The sequence below is a fragment of the Typopeltis vanoorti genome, chromosome 2 (assembly GCF_054136105.1).
Source record: "Typopeltis vanoorti isolate ZY-2024b chromosome 2, IOZ_Tvanoo_1.0, whole genome shotgun sequence".
Taxonomy (NCBI): domain Eukaryota; kingdom Metazoa; phylum Arthropoda; class Arachnida; order Uropygi; family Thelyphonidae; genus Typopeltis; species Typopeltis vanoorti.
The window spans coordinates 112,391,208-112,417,019 of record NC_143550.1 but is presented as its reverse complement, the minus strand read 5'-3'; the positions used below and the strand labels follow the sequence as shown (position 1 = coordinate 112,417,019).

General features: G+C 33.8%; 1 protein-coding gene across 5 annotated transcripts in view; it reads right to left on the bottom strand.

Moving 5' to 3' along the window:
* LOC150109341 (BLOC-2 complex member HPS3) overlaps positions 1-25,812 on the bottom strand; it is a 386,547-nt gene that overhangs the window by 145,880 nt on the left and 214,855 nt on the right. For all 5 annotated transcript variants that reach the window (XM_090407481.1, XM_090407512.1, XM_090407505.1 and 2 more), the window contains exon 14: positions 23,270-23,344. In XM_090407481.1, the coding sequence (XP_090263607.1) occupies positions 23,270-23,344 (75 nt within the window). The remainder of the gene's footprint in view (positions 1-23,269; positions 23,345-25,812) is intronic.

The following is a 25,812-nucleotide window of genomic DNA, read 5'->3' as shown; positions in this document are numbered from 1 at the left end:
CAATAAAACATAAAACAATAATAATCTAAGTGTTCGGATGAACATAGATTTGAAGCCCAGGGTAATAGTTCAAGAATTTGTAGAATAAATCTCTGATATGTAGGTGATGAAAGCTTCTGGAGATCCTGCAGTAGAAGCTCCAAGCAACAATGAATTTTTCTGCAGTCTTTTAAGGTGCATTGTGTCCTGCTGAATAACAATAACTTCACATCCAGCAAGCAGTGAAATAGAGATTACTCATACTATTTATGTGTGATTTTAGAAATAAACATATTTAAGGATATTTAGAGAATAATATATCAACTTACAGTTTCTGCATTTTTATATATTGAATATTGAAATTATTATTGTTATTTATAAATAACATTATTTTTCATCTCTCAGAAGACCCTGTAACCTCTAGAGAGCGTGTCCCCTGGGTGGCAGATAGGGGAGCCCACCAGATATGGCGGGGTGGTCCGAATATGTTGAATAAGGACTTGTGGACCAACAGGGAGCTATCATCTTGGTAGCAAGGGAAGTGGCTTTCCCATGGTCCCCTAGCTGGGTCTATTCTCTCTCTCTCCCTCTTCTTTGAGGTAGGCCCCCTTGCTCTTTAATCTTTCCTATATGGCATTCCTCACCCAACTCTTGTAACTCACGACCCTAATGCTATTAGAGTAATCGAGGGCTATGGGTCATTCTATTTCTATCTCTACTCTATCTCTATGTCTTCTCTTTAAAATTCTCTCCTACCACTTAATTAAGACAAGCTTGAAGGCCTCAAGATGGCAGCCCCCATCACCAAGCTAGACTGCAGATGACCAGTAACCCTCTCAGTCAAAATTTTAACCCACTAAAAAGACTCGTGAAGATAGTAAACGGACAGACTTTTTTGGTAACGAACCGGCTTGGAATAAGGATTCGAGAAGAAAATTATCAAAAACAAAAAAAAAGCAGAAATACACCTATTGAAATATAGCCACCTGGAATGTGAGAAGTATCCACCACAAAATCATAGAACTGGACCAAGCACTAGAAGAAAGAAATGTAAAAATAGCAGTAATTACAGAATCTAAAAAAGAGCAGAGAAGAACAGACAAAACTGAAAATTATATCTATATATACAGTGGGGTAAAAGCAGAAGAGAGAGAGCTAAATCTATAATATTGGAGCGATAGAATAATAGAAATGAGAATTAAAATAGACAGAGACTATATGACAGTAATTGGAACTCATGCACCTGAAGAAGGAAAAGAGGAGGACTCAGAAAACTTCTACACCCAACTGCAGAACACATTAAATAAGACCAATCCTAAGGATCACATTTTGGTAATAGGAGATCTCAACGCAAGAATTGGCAATAAACCATATAAACCAAACATAGGACCTATTGGAGAACTTAACTGTAATAGAAATGGAAATAGATTAAGAGATTTTACTATAAGCAATAACCTTAAAATAATGAACGCCTTCTTCAAACATAAAGACATCCACAGATACAATTGGGAAGCAAGAGACACTAGAAGCATTACAATGGCCAACAAATTTTACTAATTTGGGTGCGCTGATTTCAAATATCAAACCCATTTTTCTCTATCACATCAGGTTTTTCCTCTATGGCATTTTCTTTTTGCTAATTTGTAAGTTTTTGATAGTTTTAAGGAAGCAGTACTATTTAGAGGATCAAAAAAATCGATTTTTTAATATTATTTTCTGAAAGTATGTACTTTTAAAAATCTGTTCCTAACTTTTTATCAAGAAATTCGAAAAATTCCCGAAGATATAGCTTATTATTCAAAGCAGTGTGCAGATCAGAATCGGAGCGCTCACCGCTCTTGCTTGTTAGTAAACGAATAAATGTGTAAGAACCTGCAACGGCACGTACTGGCACTTTGAATGCGAGAGAGGCCGATAACCGATCTAATACATTTAGATGATGAAAAGTAGGCGATGACAACTGCCTAAAACAAATGAATGCTATATGCGTCATAGCAGACAAAGAACGATCGAAAGCAGTCAATCGTTAATCGAAATCTATCGTGAAAGTATGATGAGCACTTATAACGTTTCAATAAAGTCTCTGGTTTTTTTTGTCTTGTTAATTGCATGTTAGTTGGCAGTGAAGAAAATACATCATGTCTACTACTCGAAATTGTGTCAATAGTGTAGATTCCTTCTGCTACATTTGTGGCAGCTTTACTGTTCCCAGTCAAAGGACAAATATCACTGATTTCATTAAGAAAGTGTACTTTGCATACTTTGACGTAAAAATTGCAGATCAGGACAAGTCATGGGCTCCAAATAAAGTGTGTAAGTCATGTGTAGAAAATTTACGACAGTGGAGCAAGGGAAAATGCCAAAAATTAGCTTTTGGCATTCCAATGATTTGGCGTGAACCGAAAAATCACGTAGATGATTGCTATTTTTGTTTAGTTCAGACTTCTGGTTATAATAAGAAGAATAAGAAAAAAATTGTGTATCCAAGTCTCGACTCAGCAATTCGGCCAGTTGCTCATTCCAATGAAATAGCCGTGCCAATTTATAAAGGACTTCCTTTACTTGAGAACGAGCATGATCAGGATATGCCAGATGTTCTTGAGGAGCAAGACCTGGATGTTGATTTAGACAATGAAAATTTAATTTCTAGTTCTGGACTGCAACGTTTTACTCAAGCGGAATTGAATGACTTAGTAAGAGATTTGGGCCTATCAAAGGAATCATCGGAATTGTTATCTTCAAGATTAAACGAAAAAAACTTACTGGAGCAAGATACAAAGATAACTTTTTATCGTAGCAGGGAAAGTAATCTTGTACAATATTTTAAACACGAGTGTGGGTTTGTTTACTGTAACAATGTGTCAGGTTTACTAACTGAAATGAGTGTTGTACAATATCATCCAAATGAGTGGCATTTATCGACAGTTCAAGCAGAAGTGTCAAGTGTGTCTTACTACACAATGGGAATGTATATGGCTCAATTCCTATTGGCTATTCAGTCCACTTAAAGGAAACATATGAGGACATTAAAAAGGTTCTGAAGTTATTAAAATATACAGACCATAACTGGATCATCTGTGTGGATCTTAAAATTGTGAACTTTTTACTTGGCTTTCAAAGAGGATATACAAAGTTTCCATGTTTTCTATGCTTCTGGGATAGTCGAGCTAGAAACCAACACTGGAGTCAGAAACATTGGCCTCTTAGAATATCCTTAAATGTTGGAGAACAGAATGTTATAAATCAACCTTTAATTGACAGAGAAAAAATCATTTTTCCACCTCTACACATCAAACTAGGTCTTATGAAGCAGTATGTTAAAGCTTTAGATTTACAAGGTGACTGTTTCCAATACGTATGTGAAAAATTTCCACGACTTAGTTATGAAAAAATTAAAGCTGGTGTATTTGATGGACCGCAAATTAGAACTTTAATGAGAGACCCAAATTTCATCAACTCTATGAACGAAATTGAGAAAGAGGCCTGGACTTCATTTAGTTGCGAATAATTTTCTTGGAAACAAAAAAGCGTGCAATTACAAAGATCTAGTGGAAACAATGCTTGAAAATTTCCAGCGCCTAGGTTGCAACATGAGCATAAAGCTTCATTTCATATACAGTCATCTTGATAGATTTCCCGAGAATTTAGGTGCTGTAAGCGATGAACAAGGCGTAAGATTTCATCAAGACTTAAAAACTATGGAAGATCGGTACCAAGGAAGATGGGATTCTCACATGATGGCCGTGGGAATTTTTCGAATTTCTTGATAAAAAGTTAGGAACAGATTTTTAAAGTACATACTTTCAGAAAATAATATTAAAAAATCGATTTTTTTGATACTCTAAATAGTACTGCCTCCTTAACACTATCAAAAACTTACAAATTAGCAAAAAGAAAATTCCATAAAGGAAAAACCTGACATGATAGAGAAAAATGGGTTTGATATTTGAAATCAGTGCATCCAAATTAGTAAAAAACAAGTTTCATATAAAAGTCGGCAAAAATTGTGTTGGCCAGTGTTACTGATTACATAATCAGCAATATCAAAATGTCAGAAATGATAATAGATACAAGAGTATACAGAGGATCTGAAATGGAATCAGATCATTACCTTTTAATTGGAAAACCAAATTGGAAACCAAGATGGAAAACAACAAAAAAGCACAAGGAAAAATAGAAATTTTGAATCTTTCAAAGTTAGACTTTTGGACGACAGTAGTATTAAAGACTTGTACCAAAAAAGAATAAAGAACTGGATGACAAGTATAAAACAAAATCAGAACATAGAAGAAGAATGGTCAAACCTAAAAACCATAATGACAAAAGCTGCAAAAGAAAGTTTAGGAACAAAGAAAAAGTGGAAAAGAAAAAGAGGCCTTAGGGATTGGGATGATGAAATTAAATGCATTATTGAAGAAAAGAAAAAAACATAAAAACTGGCTCAACCTAAAAACAATAGAATCAAATACAACAGAAAAAAAGCAATAGCAAAATCAGGATGCAGGAGAATAAACAGAAACAGATGGAACAATTTTGTAACAAAATTAGAGAGAGAGAGAGAGACTGTATGCTCAAAAGACCTAATGCATATAAAATCCTCAAAGATCTAAGCAATGAAACTAGAGAAAAAGCAGATATTAATACCATTAAAATAGAAACATGGCAAAATCACTACCAAGATCTATGGTATGATGAAAACATTCAAAACAGAAAACTACCCTTTGTAAACATCTCTGATAACTTGGAAAACATCACTCTAGAAGAATTAACAGAAGCATTGACCCAAAGCAAAACAGGAAGAGCTACAGGAGAAGACAATATAAACTTGGAACTTATCAAATATGCAGGACTTGAATTCTCACTCAGGTTACTTAACTTTTATAATATGATCTGGATATTATAAATATCCAGATCATAAAAGAAGGAAAATGCCCAGAAGATTGGACCAAAGCAATAGTTATTCCCATCTACAAAAAAAAAGGACACAAATCTGATTGTAACAATTATCGTGGAATCAGCTTACTAGTACCTGTTATAAAGTATATGCAAAAATCTTAGCATATAAACTTAAACATATAGTAGACCCAAAATTAATAGAAGAGCAAAATGGATTCAGAAAAGGCAGGTCTTGCATAGACTCGGCATTTACGTTAAAATTATTAATTGAAAAACACAGAGAAATGAACATAGAAACACACACAGCTTTTATAAATTACACCAAAGCATTTGATAAAATTATCAGAGAAAAACTATGGGAAATCCTAGAAGAATATGAAATACCAAACCAACTCTTTAGAGCCTTATATAATATATATGAAGATAATAAAATATCAAGCTGGAAACCAATAAATCGAGGAGTATGTCAGGGTTGCCTTGCCCTCTCTCACAAGTTTTATTTAATATATACATATATAAAATCATAAAAGAATGGAAGATAACTAATGAAGGAGGATTCAAGATAAACCATAACACCAGATTAGTTACTCTTCTTTTTGCTGATGACCAAATAATCCTTGGAAATAATGAAGATGAACTACAAAAATCAGTATGCAGTCTAAATAATCTGATAAAAACATATGGTATGGAAATATCAACAGACAAAATAAAAGTCTTGGCCTTCAAAGGTGCTATATCCAATAAGAAGCAAAATAGTAATAAACAACAAAATAATAGAGCAATTAAATACATTCAAATATTTAGGTTGCACAATATCATATGAAAATGAAGCTGATATAGAACCAAAGATATCAAACTTTTTAAAAGTAACAGGAATTATAAATAAAATTTTTAAACCCAATTATGTACAAAAACACACACAAATAAGAATCTACAATACAGTTGCTAAACCAACTTTACTTTATGGCAGTGAGATATGGACAATAAAAAAAGCAGATGAAAGAAGAATTGAATCATCCGAAATGAAATTTCTGCACAGAACTGAAGGAATCACAATAATGGACAAAATGAAAAGCAGCAAAATCAGAAAAAAACTTGGAATTACAACCTCCCTAAATGAAACAGTGATTTGTTACAGAAAAAAATGGAAAGAACACATACTAAGAATGAATAGAAGCAGAATACCTAAACAAATTCTAAATTACCACCCAAAAGGTACTCGATGCAGAGGAAGACCCTTAAAAAGATGGAATCGAGTCCAGAATAGATGAAAAATAAGAAGATTATTTTTCATCTATTATTTAGTAAATGGCATTTTTGTTTTTTAAATGGTCTTAAAAGACATTTTTTTCTTACTTTCTCTCTCTAAAATGTTGCTTTAGTAGAAAAATATAAATACATAAACATTTTGAGATATTTATTCAATGTAATACAGATCAAAATATAAGTTACTTTAATTGCAATATTCATTTTCATCTGTGACCAAAAAAAAAAAAAAAATTAATACAAAAATACTAATTCAGTTGTTTATTCTAATAAAATAAAATAAACATTGAGAAAATTACCTGGCCAAATTCAGTAAGTGATGTCTGATTCCACAGAAGCCTATGAATTTCTACAAGTACTGGTACTAAATCACACTAGATGAAAATAAAATACATATCTATGAAATTATTATAAAAATAAGAGCCTTAATTGGCCCAATTTTATGAATATATATTTATATACATTTTAGAAATCAAGAGTAAGTCCACACAAAAATACACTCCATATACTATCTCTAAAATTAAGACAGTATTCAATGATATTCTTTAATGGTTTCCAATGCTAATATAGTAATACCTCAAGTTATGCATTCCAAGCTAATGTTGCACAACTTGAAATTTGCATAACTCAAGATATTATATTTTCGAGATGAATAGAAATGGGAAAAGGTAAGAAAAAAAACAGTTTTATAAAGGGAAAATTTAATTTGTAAACATAATAAAATAAATAAACGTATATCTTAATTTAACATGGTATGCAATTATGAAAATTTATAGCAGAAGGTAGCAAAAACAATAAACAAGAAAGGAACAGTAAATTAAACTGACACTAGACACTCACTGTTCATCTTCAGTACATGTTTGACAGGATGATTTTGGAGCATCATTATTAATTAAAATGTCCAACTTTTTTTTTGCATGCAATGTTGTTTCTCAGTATGAACTTCTTCATAACATGAGCCTGAATCCTTTATCAATCTTGACACTCTTGTACTCCTTTCTTCAATGAAAACAATGTTTGGCTGGGCATGTATTTCCAAAACAGATCAGCTTTATCTAAGTTAAACACCTGCCTGGATTGATTCATAATTTTGGTACTCAACTAATTTGGTAACTGTGAAATTTAAGCAACCTCTCTTATTAGTTTTACACTAGAACTATGGTGGTCTTTGAATTTCTGACACTAGCACTAATTGTTTCAGCCTGAGGATTATCATTTTCTAGAGATCCAAATGTTTTGGGCTTTTCTTGAGCAGAAAAATGCTTTATTTTGACACTCAATCCATGAAGTTGGAATTCCTTCCATACCCCCCCCCCCCCTTAATTCCTGAAAATCCAGCTGCTTTTTTACATGGTTGTTTAATTTTTTAATCATCTCTCTGAAGGTATGAAGTGTTGATTCATTAAGTTCAATCATTAATTTTATATCTTTCATTTTTATCTTTGCTCCAATATCTCATCTCAAAAAAGCAAACCTTTTCCCCTAAGGTAATAGCTTTTCTTTTCTTCAAAGACTTATTAAAATTCATATTGCATGGTTCACTGAATTAGAAAAAAAAAAAATACTGTTAACTCAAAAAAGAAGTAAATTAAAATCTGAAGATAAGCATAATTGAAACAGCTTTGATTAACAATGAAGTTAAGCTAATGCTGTAAGGTTTTATGTAAAGAAATGTCTGTATGCAACAGTGGTGGCCCGTACATAAGCACTGCAACACTGCAGCACCCCCAAAGAATAAAATGAAAAATTTAAATTTTGTTTGTGTTTATAAATAATAACAATGCTTACAACATTATATAAATGATACAACATGCTAAAGTCTACAGCTTATGCTTTGACATTGATTGAATAGTTAATAATTGGAATTGTTCGATTAACACTTAAGATTATGAAACAAATGCACTGTTATTAAAAACAACACGTAAGTCCACAGTAATAACTTTAATTAATAAATAAGGTAGATATTTCATACTAAAAATAATAGTACATCTTCAGTGTTACAAACGGATAGGAATAGAATAAAAGTAACGAATATTCGGTGGATCACCTATTAAAATACAATGTTGTCGCGAGCTAGGAAATGAAAGAAATTAATAAATAATTAATATTTAAGATAATTAGTTTTTTTAATGATTACATAAAATAAAGTCTCCCAGATCTTTGAGAGAGAGAGAGGCAATCATTTCGATTTAAATTTGGTCGGTGTAAAAAAGCTTCACAACTTTCTTTAAAGAGGCGTTCATATTTGAACCTGCATCAATGAAGTAGAATAGCTTTATCCCACTGGATATTATGGGTAGTGGTAATACTGTACTGTGCTAGACCAGACTTCTGAGGTTTGTTGTAATCAATATAATATTGATGTTCTTTAATTCTTTTTTCCACAGAATGGCCAGTTTGTCCAAAATAAGAAACATCGCATTCACAAGGAATTTTGTAAATGCCAGCCAAAGACAGAGATGACAGTTTATCTTTTGTAGAAGGCAATAAGGAAGAAATTTTGTTGATAGGAATATAAGTGGAAATCAATTGGTACTTTTTTAAAATTCTACCTATAGGTTCTGAGATTCCTGGAATGTAGGGGATTGGAACTCTGCGAACTGTTGAAGAAACCTTAGGTAATGGAACATAAGATTCAATTATCTGTTGGATTTGATTAGGGTAGTAATTATTAGATACCATTAACTTTTTAATGATGGAAAGTTCTTGTTGTAAGATTTCTGGAGAAGAGCAAACTTTATGTCCCTATTAATTAGAGATTTAAGAATGCCAAATTTTTGAGATGTATGGTGAGCAGACATTTTATGAATGTATCTGCCAGTAAATGTGGGCTTTCGAAGGACGCTTGTAGATAAGGTACCAGAAGAAGTTCGAGTAAGCAGGATGTCCAAAAATGATCAAGTACCAGAAGAAGTTCGAGTAAGCAGGATGTCCAAAAATGATCAAGTACCAGAATTTTCCTTTTCCATGGTGAATTGGATACGAGGATGAAGGCTATTTATCTGTTGTAGAAAGGTGGAAAGCTCATCTTCAGTATGTGACCAAATGGCAAAAACATCATCGACATAACGATACCAAAGAGATGGTTGAGGGTGAATGGATGAAAACATAGTCTCTTCGAATTGTTTCAAAAAATAGTTAGCCAAAGGTGGAGACAAAGGACTACCCATGGCAGTATCTTTAACTTGTTTGTAGAACTTATTTTTCCAACTAAAATAACTTGAATGGATAACATCAAACATTTTTGCAATATCTGGAGGGTAATCTTCATATAAGCTATTGTAATCATGAATAAGACTGACTATGAGACCAAAGTATCCAGACTTTTAGAAGACACATCTACCTACAAAGAGATCACGCATAATCCTACAAATTCACATATTAAACAATTAAATAAATTACTTGATGAGGGGTCATCAGTTGGGACCCAAATTATGTGGATAAATTACGCACCTACTTTGGAAGATCTCCTCGTCTATATGGTCTCCCGAAAATCCATAAAGAAGGCTATCCAGTATGACCAATCGTGAATTGCATTGATTCTCCTACTTACCGAATAGCAAAAATCTTGTCTCGTTCTTTAAGTGCTCTCACTGGACATTCAAGATCCTACATAAAAAATTCAACAGATTTCCTGGAAAAAATCAAGGATTTAAAAATCAAAGAGTCTGAGTTGTTAGTCAGTTTTGACATTGTATCTCTGTTTACCAATATCCCATTAGCCGACACAGTCAATTTATTATATGAAGATTACCCTCCAGATATCACAAAAATTTTCGAATTTGTTATCCATTCAAGTTATTTTAGTTGGAAAAATAAGTTCTACATACAAGTTGAAGGTACTGCAATGGGTAGTCCTTTGTCTCCACCTTTGGCTAACTATTTTTTGAAACAATTCGAAGAGACTATGTTTTCATCCATTCACCCTCAACCATCTCTTTGGTATCGTTATGTCGATGATGTTTTTGCCATTTGGTCACATACTGAAGATGAGCTTTCCACCTTTCTACAACAGATAAATAGCCTTCATCCTCGTATCCAATTCACCATGGAAAAGGAAAATTCTGGTACTTGATCATTTTTGGACATCCTGCTTACTCGAACTTCTTCTGGTACCTTATCTACAAGCGTCTTTCGAAAGCCCACATTTACTGGCAGATACATTCATAAAATGTCTGCTTACCATACATCTCAAAAATTTGGAATTCTTAAATCTCTAATTAATAGGGACATAAAGTTTGCTCTTCTCCAGAAATCTTACAACAAGAACTTTCCATCATTAAAAAGTTAATGGTATCTAATAATTACTACCCTAATCAAATCCAACAGATAATTGAATCTTATGTTCCATTACCTAAGGTTTCTTCAACAGTTCGCAGAGTTCCAATCCCCTACATTCCAGGAATCTCAGAACCTATAGGTAGAATTTTAAAAAAGTACCAATTGATTCCCACTTATATTAATATCAACAAAATTTCTTCCTTATTGCCTTCTACAAAAGATAAACTGTCATCTCTGTCTTTGGCTGGCATTTACAAAATTCCTTGTGAATGCGATGTTTCTTATTTTGGACAAACTGGCCGTTCTGTGGAAAAAAGAATTAAAGAACATCAATATTATATTGATTACAACAAACCTCAGAAGTCTGGTCTAGCACAGCACAATATTACCACTACCCATAATATCCAGTGGGATAAAGCTATTCTACTTCATAGATGCAGGTTCAAATATGAACGCCTCTTTAAAGAAAGTTGTGAAGCTTTTTTACACCGACCGAATTTAAATCGAAATGATTGCCTCTCTCTCTCTCTCGAAGACCTGGGAGACTTTTATTTTATGTAATCATTAAAAAAACTAATTATCTTAAATATTAATTATTTATTAATTTCTTTCATTTCCTAGCTCGTGACAACATTGTATTTTAATAGGTGATCCACCGAATATTCATTACTTGTATTCTATTCCTATCTGTTTGTAACACTGAAGATGTACTATTATTTTTAGTACGAAATATCTACCTTATTTATTAATTAAAGTTATTACTGTGGACTTACGTGTTGTTTTTAATAATTACACTATGCCACAGGTCCCTCTAAAAATAACAAATGCACTGTGACCTAACGCCGATATTCATTTGCGCTTGTCATTGCACGTTATGTCATTCAGACATTGCCCAAACGGCAGTGTATTTTTAGTATCCTTATGCACGTTATTTCTGTGAGATATGAAACGTTTATTATTGGTGCGTGTGCGTGGTGAACTATTTTTTGTCAATATTATTTTATTTTGTTAAAATAACATATATATAGCAGAGTTTTTTCTCCCGGAAACTTGGATTTTTCATACCGCATACAGACAAATCAGCCCTTCAGAACACACGCAATTTACAAACAAAAAATACTAGTTGTGGTGGTGGTGGAGGTGGGCAGTAGATGGCGTTGATGGAGATGACTCATAGTAGAGGTTCGGTGTAGTGGTTGAGACAGTTGTAGGTGTCCTCTCGCGATGAGTCTTCGGACTCCTTGAAGGTATCAGGAATAATAATAATAATAATAATAATTATTATTTATTTATTATAGATATAACGCTGAATTATGACGAGTGTCACTGTTGAAAATATAAAAAGAATTATATTTTTTCAATTATTGTTACACGAAACAAATGCACTGCGATCTAATGCCAATATTCGTTTGCACTTGTCATTGCTATTGATACGAAACTTTTATTATTGGTGTTTGTTCATGGTGAGGATGAAATATTTTTAATAAAGCAATTTTTAATATGTAAATTTATTTATTAATAAATTCGTTACTGATTAGAATTATTTATTTATTTATTTATTTTTAATATGTAGCACCTCCACTTAAAATTTTCACCGGCCACCACCGGTGTGCAAAGAATTGGTACATGCCAGTCAACATGAAAATTACGAGAAAAAAAATGCATTATTACAAAATAAATTCAGTCAAACACACGTGACTTGACGTATTACTGTACACTCAAAATGTGAACAGTACGGAGCCAATCAATGTTCATATTTTTGAATATTAATAAATGTTTGATTGATTTATGATTATTATTAACATACATAAGCACTATACAGGCTAATTAAATAAACTGCATGCTACTAAAGCAAATTCAAATATACAATGTGATATGTTCATCTTTTTAAGGTAAATGCAAAATGACGTCAGCTTTGGTGGCCAAGAAAACTGCTTTGTCGCTAGGCTGTGAGTTCAACTTCCACTATGGCATGAAAAGTGAAGGTGCTATAATCCAGATTCTCCTATTCTTGGGATATATTGGATATATTTACTTGGGATATATTTATGGCATAAACTTTCACTTCTAATGCTATATTATTTGTTTTTGAAGGTGATATTATTTTGGGATGGTAGATGACTATTACCTATAAGTAGTAGATATGAAAAATACCACCTTTTCATACAGCTGGTAAGTACTAGTAGTATGTGGAATAGGAACTTTGAATAGAACTAGTATGAGTAAAGGAACCTTACTACTCATTGTGAGATCATTTCTCTACTTACTAGGGACCAGAAAAAGTTCTATATTCAGGCTCTAGAGCAGAGTTTCAGATTTTCTAGATTACTAAACCCTTATCTCATCCATTTGATGCCAGGATGGGTGGGAAAAGATCCAGAGGATGACAAAAATTTAGATTGGAGATGAATTTCATTGCTCGATATGAAACCACTGCACTGTCCAATGTAACTCCTCCTTCATACCTTAAAGCAATTCCCCTCTCTCTCTCTCTTTCATTACTCATCCCATAACCCTTTTTAGACCCAAATGCTCTCCCCAAGATGTGACTTCTCCAGCCATTCCTCTCTCTCTCTCTCTCTCACATTACTCATCCCATAATCCTCTTTAGACCCAAATGCTCTCCTTATATCCCAGGCCATCCCTTTCCTTTCTTATCTACTCACACATTCACTTCCTCTTTCAGCACTGACCTTTCTCAAGCTGTGTCCTTATGTCTATTCTAACTCCTCTCCCTACTGCCCTGTCTGTCTTGTACTCCTGTTCTCTTATTATCCTCTTATGAAAGGAGAAGTGAGTAGCTTGTGCTACTCACTTCTTCATTTGTAAATATTCCTTCAATCCCTCCTTCCTTAGTTTTCTGCTCTATGACATCACTTCTTACTTGCTCAGATCCATTCTCTGCAGTCATTACTCTCCAGCAGCCTCTTCAAATGACTCACACTAAACCAATTCAAATGCAGTCCATCACTCATATACGGTTTAAATCATCCCACACATTCATAAACAACACTCCTTTCTCTTCATACATTTCCATTAACATACCATTAATGATCATTGCTCTCCTCCTTAACTTATAACTGTTATACCTGGCCAAAACACTGATACCTTTCATATCACTCTATTATCTTTTATTCCTCAACAATCTCTTGCTATCCATTCTTACATTCTCCTTATTTCCAACCAAGTCATTTGTTTCTACTATGACTATCAACTCTTTTGCTCACTTACTCTTCATATCCAATGCTGCAATCATTCTATTCATTATACCTTCAGGAAAACAAATCTCATTCATTCTCTCATAAACCACACCTCTAATAATCAAATGCCCTACACCATGCCAGTCACAAGTCATTCATTATCTCTTTCATATGGTTATCATTCATTCCCGTCTTCTTCACTTTTCCATACATATTTACAATTCTCTTCATTTCACTCTGCATATGCTTCATCTCTTGCCTCATCTTCACTAACTCTGCTTTCAAATCATGTGCTACTTTTTCGCTATCCTTCATTCTCACTATCTTACTGACAGTCGTGCTTTTTTCGATATCAGCCCTGGTCCGCTCATTATCTTACCATTATTGCACTCTGTTTTTTTACCATCAGTCTTGTATGCCTTCTTAACAGTCGCACACTCTTTCTCACTGTCTGTTTCACTTACTATGCCATGTTCTCTACTCCAATCAATTCAAAAATGTCCCATAGTCCATCAGCATGTTATATTTTCTGCATAATCACACTCACTCATCTTTCTTATTTAACCTTATATATAAAACTAATTTAATTTAAAAAAAAAAAAAAAATCATCTGCAACATCTCCCCACACATACTTAGTACATTCACAGCACCATACCATTCTCAATGGTATGGTGCTGTGAGAAATTCACAAGATTATATTCCTTTTCTTCTAATTAATGAGATAAAGTTTATTGTACTAAATAAATTTAATTAAATTTATATTAACATTTTTAATTAACATAATAACAAAAGTGTGATTTAGGAGTGAGTAAAATTACAAGCATGTGTGTGTGTGTGTGTGTGTGTGCATATGTATTATAATGGAACCTCGGTTGTCGAACTTAATTCGTTCCCGAAGGCTGTTTGGAAACCGAATTGTTCGAAAACTGAAACTATTTTCCATAAGAATTAATGTAAAATGGATTAATCTGTTCCCAAGCCCCAGATGATTGCTTATTTAAACCTTTATAACAGTACTTCATGCATAAGATAGTATACAAACATAACGAAAATGCATAAAATCTTACATAAAAAGAATAAACACAATAAATAGATAAAATAAAAACGAAAATTTAACTTCACTTTAACTATACATACAGAGGAGAGTTGATGGCGTAAGTGGAAGGAGGTGAGTGAGGGGAGTCCCTTTCCATAAAAACATTATTTATTTTTTATTTTATTGAACTACATAGCAAGATTCGAGACACGAACGCCATTTTCATATTTGGATATGATTTCTTTTCTCATCTCAATCATGGTTCTAATAACTTTTCTTTTCACTTTGCTGTTATCCATATTCTTCTGCGGTCCCATGGTGACTTAATTAATAATAATTTATGAAAAAAAACAACAACAAAACACAAAGAAAATCAAGAAAACTCACTGCAAATTCGAGCAGATGTCTGCACTGAACGAAGGCTGTCGCATAACTGACGCTTTCCCGCCTTACAACTCACCACGCGTAGCATGTGGTTGCCGTTTGCCTGTTTGGGAACCGAAATTCTGGTCGGAAACCAGGGTGTTTTTTGTTCGGAAAATATGTTCGGGGAACCGAATTGTTTGAGAACAGAGGTGTTCGACAACCGAGGTTCAACTGTATTATATCTTTTTACTTTTTTGAAAGTTAAATATATAATTGAAATAAACTATCATAAACTGGGGATCTTTGAAATTTTTGATGAAACCCTGGAAATTTTTCTAATTTAAACAATAGATGTCTAATTCTTAAGCAATCTTAAATCCTTTAACCTCCCAACCAGCCGAGGTGGATGAAATAGTCAGACCACCCTAGAATTTTTCACGGATCAAAACTTCATCGGCTTTCTGCCTTTTATCCTGAAATTATCCATCCCCCATTGTTAATCCCTTAAAGTCAATTTTAGAGCCAGCAGCAGATTAACTGTGGTGGAGTGACCTTTGTGTCACTTGTCTTTATGTATACCATGTTACTTGGAATTTCCTTTACTGTCCTATGATATTTGACTCTTTTTTTTTTTTACTGCACAATTTATTTATTGTCTCTTCCCAAAAATAAAAACTAATTTCACATGTGCAAAAATAAATAACCATTCATTGCCTTTGCAATGAATTTATTTAGTAGTAGTAAATTTGCTGTATTTTATTCTTCAAAGCAGTGCAACGGAACAAGACAACTTTATGTTCTTTCACTTTACTGACAATACAGAAGCAATTTTTTTGCGAATTTTCAAATGTTTGTTTGCATTGAAAATATTATGTCTAATATTTTTTTTTAAATAACATTTATTGAAATAAATATGACCTTCTGCTTTCTTTTCTTGTAAAATACCATTATATGGATTGTCACACTTCAGTTTTAGAGAAGATTTTTTATTTTATTTTTTTTTTTTTGAATTTAACTGCATTTTTTAGATTAAACTGCATTACTCAGTTTCCAATTTTTTATTATTATTATTTTTTTTTTGTAGGATGCACATTACTATAATGCCAAGGTAACCACTGTAGATGTGTTGAAAATATAATATCCTATGTGGAATGGTTCAAAATTTATGCTTATTTTGAATGGGGGGGGGGGTGGGGGGGGGGGGGGGTGGGGGGGGGGGGGGGTGGGGGGGGGGGGGGGTGGGGGGGGGGGGGGGTGGGGGGGGGGGGGGGTGGGGGGGGGGGGGGGTGGGGGGGGGGGGGGGTGGGGGGGGGGGGGGGTGGGGGGGGGGGGGGGTGGGGGGGGGGGGGGGTGGGGGGGGGGGGGGGTGGGGGGGGGGGGGGGTGGGGGGGGGGGGGGGTGGGGGGGGGGGGGGGTGGGGGGGGGGGGGGGTGGGGGGGGGGGGGGGTGGGGGGGGGGGGGGGTGGGGGGGGGGGGGGGTGGGGGGGGGGGGGGGTGGGGGGGGGGGGGGGTGGGGGGGGGGGGGGGTGGGGGGGGGGGGGGGTGGGGGGGGGGGGGGGTGGGGGGGGGGGGGGGTGGGGGGGGGGGGGGGTGGGGGGGGGGGGGGGTGGGGGGGGGGGGGGGTGGGGGGGGGGGGGGGTGGGGGGGGGGGGGGGTGGGGGGGGGGGGGGGTGGGGGGAAGGTATAACTGCTACATTATCTGTCAAAACAGCAAATAATGTAGCAGTTAAACCTGCATCTTAAAATTCAATTAAACGTACACTTTTTACTTGATTTTACATACACATTTCAAAAAAATGTAACATCAAACAATAAAACATAAAACAATAATAATCTAAGTGTTCGGATGAACATAGATTTGAAGCCCAGGGTAATAGTTCAAGAATTTGTAGAATAAATCTCTGATATGTAGGTGATGAAAGCTTCTGGAGATCCTGCAGTAGAAGCTCCAAGCAACAATGAATTTTTCTGCAGTCTTTTAAGGTGCATTGTGTCCTGCTGAATAACAATAACTTCACATCCAGCAAGCAGTGAAATAGAGATTACTCATACTATTTATGTGTGATTTTAGAAATAAACATATTTAAGGATATTTAGAGAATAATATATCAACTTACAGTTTCTGCATTTTTATATATTGAATATTGAAATTATTATTGTTATTTATAAATAACATTATTTTTCATCTCTCAGAAGACCCTGTAACCTCTAGAGAGCGTGTCCCCTGGGTGGCAGATAGGGGAGCCCACCAGATATGGCGGGGTGGTCCGAATATGTTGAATAAGGACTTGTGGACCAACAGGGAGCTATCATCTTGGTAGCAAGGGAAGTGGCTTTCCCATGGTCCCCTAGCTGGGTCTATTCTCTCTCTCTCCCTCTTCTTTGAGGTAGGCCCCCTTGCTCTTTAATCTTTCCTATATGGCATTCCTCACCCAACTCTTGTAACTCACGACCCTAATGCTATTAGAGTAATCGAGGGCTATGGGTCATTTTATTTCTATCTCTACTCTATCTCTATGTCTTCTCTTTAAAATTCTCTCCTACCACTTAATTAAGACAAGCTTGAAGGCCTCAAGATGGCAGCCCCCATCACCAAGCTAGACTGCAGATGACCAGTAACCCTCTCAGTCAAAATTTTAACCCACTAAAAAGACTCGTGAAGATAGTAAACGGACAGACTTTTTTGGTAACGAACCGGCTTGGAATAAGGATTTGAGAAGAAAATTATCAAAAACAAAAAAAAAGCAGAAATACACCTATTGAAATATAGCCACCTGGAATGTGAGAAGTATCCACCACAAAATCATAGAACTGGACCAAGTACTAGAAGAAAGAAATGTAAAAATAGCAGTAATTACAGAATCTAAAAAAGAGCAGAGAAGAACAGACAAAACTGAAAATTATATCTATATATACAGTGGGGTAAAAGCAGAAGAGAGAGAGCTAAATCTATAATATTGGAGCGATAGAATAATAGAAATGAGAATTAAAATAGACAGAGACTATATGACAGTAATTGGAACTCATGCACCTGAAGAAGGAAAAGAGGAGGACTCAGAAAACTTCTACACCCAACTGCAGAACACATTAAATAAGACCAATCCTAAGGATCACATTTTGGTAATAGGAGATCTCAACGCAAGAATTGGCAATAAACCATATAAACCAAACATAGGACCTATTGGAGAACTTAACTGTAATAGAAATGGAAATAGATTAAGAGATTTTACTATAAGCAATAACCTTAAAATAATGAACGCCTTCTTCAAACATAAAGACATCCACAGATACAATTGGGAAGCAAGAGACACTAGAAGCATTACAATGGCCAACAAATTTTACTAATTTGGGTGCGCTGATTTCAAATATCAAACCCATTTTTCTCTATCACATCAGGTTTTTCCTCTATGGCATTTTCTTTTTGCTAATTTGTAAGTTTTTGATAGTTTTAAGGAAGCAGTACTATTTAGAGGATCAAAAAAATCGATTTTTTAATATTATTTTCTGAAAGTATGTACTTTTAAAAATCTGTTCCTAACTTTTTATCAAGAAATTCGAAAAATTCCCGAAAATATAGCTTATTATTCAAAGCAGTGTGCAGATCAGAATCGGAGTGCTCACCGCTCTTGCTTGTTAGTAAACGAATAAATGTGTAAGAACCTGCAAAGGCACGTACTGGCACTTTGAATGCGAGAGAGGCCGATAACCGATCTAATACATTTAGATGATGAAAAGTAGGCGATGACAACTGCCTAAAACAAATGAATGCTATATGCGTCATAGCAGACAAAGAACGATCGAAAGCAGTCAATCGTTAATCGAAATCTATCGTGAAAGTATGATGAGCACTTATAACGTTTCAATAAAGTCTCTGGTTTTTTTTGTCTTGTTAATTGCATGTTAGTTGGCAGTGAAGAAAATACATCATGTCTACTACTCGAAATTGTGTCAATAGTGTAGATTCCTTCTGCTACATTTGTGGCAGCTTTACTGTTCCCAGTCAAAGGACAAATATCACTGATTTCATTAAGAAAGTGTACTTTGCATACTTTGACGTAAAAATTGCAGATCAGGACAAGTCATGGGCTCCAAATAAAGTGTGTAAGTCATGTGTAGAAAATTTACGACAGTGGAGCAAGGGAAAATGCCAAAAATTAGCTTTTGGCATTCCAATGATTTGGCGTGAACCGAAAAATCACGTAGATGATTTCTATTTTTGTTTAGTTCAGACTTCTGGTTATAATAAGAAGAATAAGAAAAAAATTGTGTATCCAAGTCTCGACTCAGCAATTCGGCCAGTTGCTCATTCCAATGAAATAGCCGTGCCAATTTATAAAGGACTTCCTTTACTTGAGAACGAGCATGATCAGGATATGCCAGATGTTCTTGAGGAGCAAGACCTGGATGTTGATTTAGACAATGAAAATTTAATTTCTAGTTCTGGACCGCAACGTTTTACTCAAGCGGAATTGAATGACTTAGTAAGAGATTTGGGCCTATCAAAGGAATCATCGGAATTGTTATCTTCAAGATTAAACGAAAAAAACTTACTGGAGCAAGATACAAAGATAACTTTTTATCGTAGCAGGGAAAGTAATCTTGTACAATATTTTAAACACGAGTGTGGGTTTGTTTACTGTAACAATGTGTCAGATTTACTAACTGAAATGAGTGTTGTACAATATCATCCAAATGAGTGGCATTTATCGACAGTTCAAGCAGAAGTGTCAAGTGTGTCTTACTACACAATGGGAATGTATATGGCTCAATTCCTATTGGCTATTCAGTCCACTTAAAGGAAACATATGAGGACATTAAAAAGGTTCTGAAGTTATTAAAATATACAGACCATAACTGGATCATCTGTGTGGATCTTAAAATTGTGAACTTTTTACTTGGCTTTCAAAGAGGATATACAAAGTTTCCATGTTTTCTATGCTTCTGGGATAGTCGAGCTAGAAACCAACACTGGAGTCAGAAACATTGGCCTCTTAGAATATCCTTAAATGTTGGAGAACAGAATGTTATAAATCAACCTTTAATTGACAGAGAAAAAATCATTTTTCCACCTCTACACATCAAACTAGGTCTTATGAAGCAGTATGTTAAAGCTTTAGATTTACAAGGTGACTGTTTCCAATACATATGTGAAAAATTTCCACGACTTAGTTATGAAAAAATTAAAGCTGGTGTATTTGATGGACCGCAAATTAGAACTTTAATGAGAGACCCAAATTTCATCAACTCTATGAACGAAATTGAGAAAGAGGCCTGGACTTCATTTAGTTGCGAATAATTTTCTTGGAAACAAAAAAGCGTGCAATTACAAAGATCTAGTGGAAACAATGCTTGAAAATTTCCAGCGCCTAGGTTGCAACATGAGCATAAAGCTTCATTTCATATACAGTCATCTTGATAGATTTCCCAAGAATTTAGGTGCTGTAAGCGATGAACAAGGCGTAAGATTTCATCAAGACTTAAAAACTATGGAAGATCGGTACCAAGGAAGATGGGATTCTCACATGATGGCCGTGGGAATTTTTCGAATTTCTTGATAAAAAGTTAGGAACAGATTTTTAAAGTACATACTTTCAGAAAATAATATTAAAAAATCGATTTTTTTGATACTCTAAATAGTACTGCCTCCTTAACACTATCAAAAACTTACAAATTAGCAAAAAGAAAATTCCATAAAGGAAAAACCTGACGTGATAGAGAAAAATGGGTTTGATATTTGAAATCAGTGCATCCAAATTAGTAAAAAACAAGTTTCATATAAAAGTCGGCAAAAATTGTGTTGGCCAGTGTTACTGATTACATAATCAGCAATATCAAAATGTCAGAAATGATAATAGATACAAGAGTATACAGAGGATCTGAAATGGAATCAGATCATTACCTTTTAATTGGAAAACCAAATTGGAAACCAAGATGGAAAACAACAAAAAAGCACAAGGAAAAATAGAAATTTTGAATCTTTCAAAGTTAGACTTTTGGACGACAGTAGTATTAAAGACTTGTACCAAAAAAGAATAAAGAACTGGATGACAAGTATAAAACAAAATCAGAACATAGAAGAAGAATGGTCAAACCTAAAAACCATAATGACAAAAGCTGCAAAAGAAAGTTTAGGAACAAAGAAAAAGTGGAAAAGAAAAAGAGGCCTTAGGGATTGGGATGATGAAATTAAATGCATTATTGAAGAAAAGAAAAAAACATAAAAACTGGCTCAACCTAAAAACAATAGAATCAAATATAACAGAAAAAAAGCAATAGCAAAATCAGGATGCAGGAGAATAAACAGAAACAGATGGAACAATTTTGTAACAAAATTAGAGAGAGAGAGAGAGACTGTATGCTCAAAAGACCTAATGCATATAAAATCCTCAAAGATCTAAGCAATGAAACTAGAGAAAAAGCAGATATTAATACCATTAAAATAGAAACATGGCAAAATCACTACCAAGATCTATGGTATGATGAAAACATTCAAAACAGAAAACTACCCTTTGTAAACATCTCTGATAACTTGGAAAACATCACTCTAGAAGAATTAACAGAAGCATTGACCCAAAGCAAAACAGGAAGGGCTACAGGAGAAGACAATATAAACTTGGAACTTATCAAATATGCAGGACTTGAATTCTCACTCAGGTTACTTAACTTTTATAATATGATCTGGATATTATAAATATCCAGATCATAAAAGAAGGAAAATGCCCAGAAGATTGGACCAAAGCAATAGTTATTACCATCTACAAAAAAAAAGGACACAAATCTGATTGTAACAATTATCGTGGAATCAGCTTACTAGTACCTGTTATAAAGTATATGCAAAAATCTTAGCATATAAACTTAAACATATAGTAGACCCAAAATTAATAGAAGAGCAAAATGGATTCAGAAAAGGCAGGTCTTGCATAGACTCGGCATTTACGTTAAAATTATTAATTGAAAAACACAGAGAAATGAACATAGAAACACACACAGCTTTTATAAATTACACCAAAGCATTTGATAAAATTATCAGAGAAAAACTATGGGAAATCCTAGAAGAATATGAAATACCAAACCAACTCTTTAGAGCCTTATATAATATATATGAAGATAATAAAATATCAAGCTGGAAACCAATAAATCGAGGAGTATGTCAGGGTTGCCCTCTCTCACCAGTTTTATTTAATATATACATATATAAAATCATAAAAGAATGGAAGATAACTAATGAAGGAGGATTCAAGATAAACCATAACACCAGATTAGTTACTCTTCTTTTTGCTGATGACCAAATAATCCTTGGAAATAATGAAGATGAACTACAAAAATCAGTATGCAGTCTAAATAATCTGATAAAAACATATGGTATGGAAATATCAACAGACAAAATAAAAGTCTTGGCCTTCAAAGGTGCTATATCCAATAAGAAGCAAAATAGTAATAAACAACAAAATAATAGAGCAATTAAATACATTCAAATATTTAGGTTGCACAATATCATATGAAAATGAAGCTGATATAGAACCAAAGATATCAAACTTTTTAAAAGTAACAGGAATTATAAATAAAATTTTTAAACCCAATTATGTACAAAAACACACACAAATAAGAATCTACAATACAGTTGCTAAACCAACTTTACTTTATGGCAGTGAGATATGGACAATAAAAAAAGCAGATGAAAGAAGAATTGAATCATCCGAAATGAAATTTCTGCACAGAACTGAAGGAATCACAATAATGGACAAAATGAAAAGCAGCAAAATCAGAAAAAAACTTGGAATTACAACCTCCCTAAATGAAACAGTGATTTGTTACAGAAAAAAATGGAAAGAACACATACTAAGAATGAATAGAAGCAGAATACCTAAACAAATTCTAAATTACCACCCAAAAGGTACTCGATGCAGAGGAAGACCCTTAAAAAGATGGAATCGAGTCCAGAATAGATGAAAAATAAGAAGATTATTTTTCATCTATTATTTAGTAAATGGCATTTTTGTTTTTTAAATGGTCTTAAAAGACATTTTTTTCTTACTTTCTCTCTCTAAAATGTTGCTTTAGTAGAAAAATATAAATACATAAACATTTTGAGATATTTATTCAATGTAATACAGATCAAAATATAAGTTACTTTAATTGCAATATTCATTTTCATCTGTGACCAAAAAAAAAAAAAAAATTAATACAAAAATACTAATTCAGTTGTTTATTCTAATAAAATAAAATAAACATTGAGAAAATTACCTGGCCAAATTCAGTAAGTGATGTCTGATTCCACAGAAGCCTATGAATTTCTACAAGTACTGGTACTAAATCACACTAGATGAAAATAAAATACATATCTATGAAATTATTATAAAAATAAGAGCCTTAATTGGCCCAATTTTATGAATATATATTTATATACATTTTAGAAATCAAGAGTAAGTCCACACAAAAATACACTCCATATACTATCTCTAAAATTAAGACAGTATTCAATGATATTCTTTAATGGTTTCCAATGCTAATATAGTAATACCTCAAGTTATGCATTCCAAGCTAATGTTGCACAACTTGAAATTTGCATAACTCAAGATATTATATTTTCGAGATGAATAGAAATGGGAAAAGGTAAGAAAAAAAACAGTTTTATAAAGGGAAAATTTAATTTGTAAACATAATAAAATAAATAAACGTATATCTTAATTTAACATGGTATGCAATTATGAAAATTTATAGCAGAAGGTAGCAAAAACAATAAACAAGAAAGGAACAGTAAATTAAACTGACACTAGACACTCACTGTTCATCTTCAGTACATGTTTGACAGGATGATTTTGGAGCATCATTATTAATTAAAATGTCCAACTTTTTTTTTGCATGCAATGTTGTTTCTCAGTATGAACTTCTTCATAACATGAGCCTGAATCCTTTATCAATCTTGACACTCTTGTACTCCTTTCTTCAATGAAAACAATGTTTGGCTGGGCATGTATTTCCAAAACAGATCAGCTTTATCTAAGTTAAACACCTGCCTGGATTGATTCATAATTTTGGTACTCAACTAATTTGGTAACTGTGAAATTTAAGCAACCTCTCCTATTAGTTTTACACTAGAACTATGGTGGTCTTTGAATTTCTGACACTAGCACTAATTGTTTCAGCCTGAGGATTATCATTTTCTAGAGATCCAAATGTTTTGGGCTTTTCTTGAGCAGAAAAATGCTTTATTTTGACACTCAATCCATGAAGTTGGAATTCCTTCCATACCCCCCCCCCCTTAATTCCTGAAAATCCAGCTGCTTTTTTACATGGTTGTTTAATTTTTTAATCATCTCTCTGAAGGTATGAAGTGTTGATTCATTAAGTTCAGTCATTAATTTTATATCTTTCATTTTTATCTTTGCTCCAATATCTCATCTCAAATAAGCAAACCTTTTCCCCTAAGGTAATAGCTTTTCTTTTCTTCAAAGACTTATTAAAATTCATATTGCAGAGTTCACTGAATTAGAAAAAAAAAAAATACTGTTAACTCAAAAAAGAAGTAAATTAAAATCTGAAGATAAGCATAATTGAAACAGCTTTGATTAACAATGAAGTTCAGCTAATGCTGTAAGGTTTTATGTAAAGAAATGTCTGTATGCAACAGTGGCGGCCCGTACATAAGCACTGCAACACTGCAGCACCCCCAAAGAATAAAATGAAAAATTTAAATTTTGTTTGTGTTTATAAATAATAACAATGCTTACAACATTATATAAATGATACAACATGCTAAAGTCTACAGCTTATGCTTTGACATTGATTGAATAGTTAATAATTGGAATTGTTCGATTAACACTTAAGATTATGAAACAAATGCACTGTTATTAAAAACAACACGTAAGTCCACAGTAATAACTTTAATTAATAAATAAGGTAGATATTTCATACTAAAAATAATAGTACATCTTCAGTGTTACAAACGGATAGGAATAGAATAAAAGTAACGAATATTCGGTGGATCACCTATTAAAATACAATGTTGTCGCGAGCTAGGAAATGAAAGAAATTAATAAATAATTAATATTTAAGATAATTAGTTTTTTTAATGATTACATAAAATAAAGTCTCCCAGATCTTTGAGAGAGAGAGAGGCAATCATTTCGATTTAAATTTGGTCGGTGTAAAAAAGCTTCACAACTTTCTTTAAAGAGGCGTTCATATTTGAACCTGCATCAATGAAGTAGAATAGCTTTATCCCACTGGATATTATGGGTAGTGGTAATACTGTACTGTGCTAGACCAGACTTCTGAGGTTTGTTGTAATCAATATAATATTGATGTTCTTTAATTCTTTTTTCCACAGAATGGCCAGTTTGTCCAAAATAAGAAACATCGCATTCACAAGGAATTTTGTAAATGCCAGCCAAAGACAGAGATGACAGTTTATCTTTTGTAGAAGGCAATAAGGAAGAAATTTTGTTGATAGGAATATAAGTGGAAATCAATTGGTACTTTTTTAAAATTCTACCTATAGGTTCTGAGATTCCTGGAATGTAGAGGATTGGAACTCTGCGAACTGTTGAAGAAACCTTAGGTAATGGAACATAAGATTCAATTATCTGTTGGATTTGATTAGGGTAGTAATTATTAGATACCATTAACTTTTTAATGATGGAAAGTTCTTGTTGTAAGATTTCTGGAGAAGAGCAAACTTTATGTCCCTATTAATTAGAGATTTAAGAATGCCAAATTTTTGAGATGTATGGTGAGCAGACATTTTATGAATGTATCTGCCAGTAAATGTGGGCTTTCGAAGGACG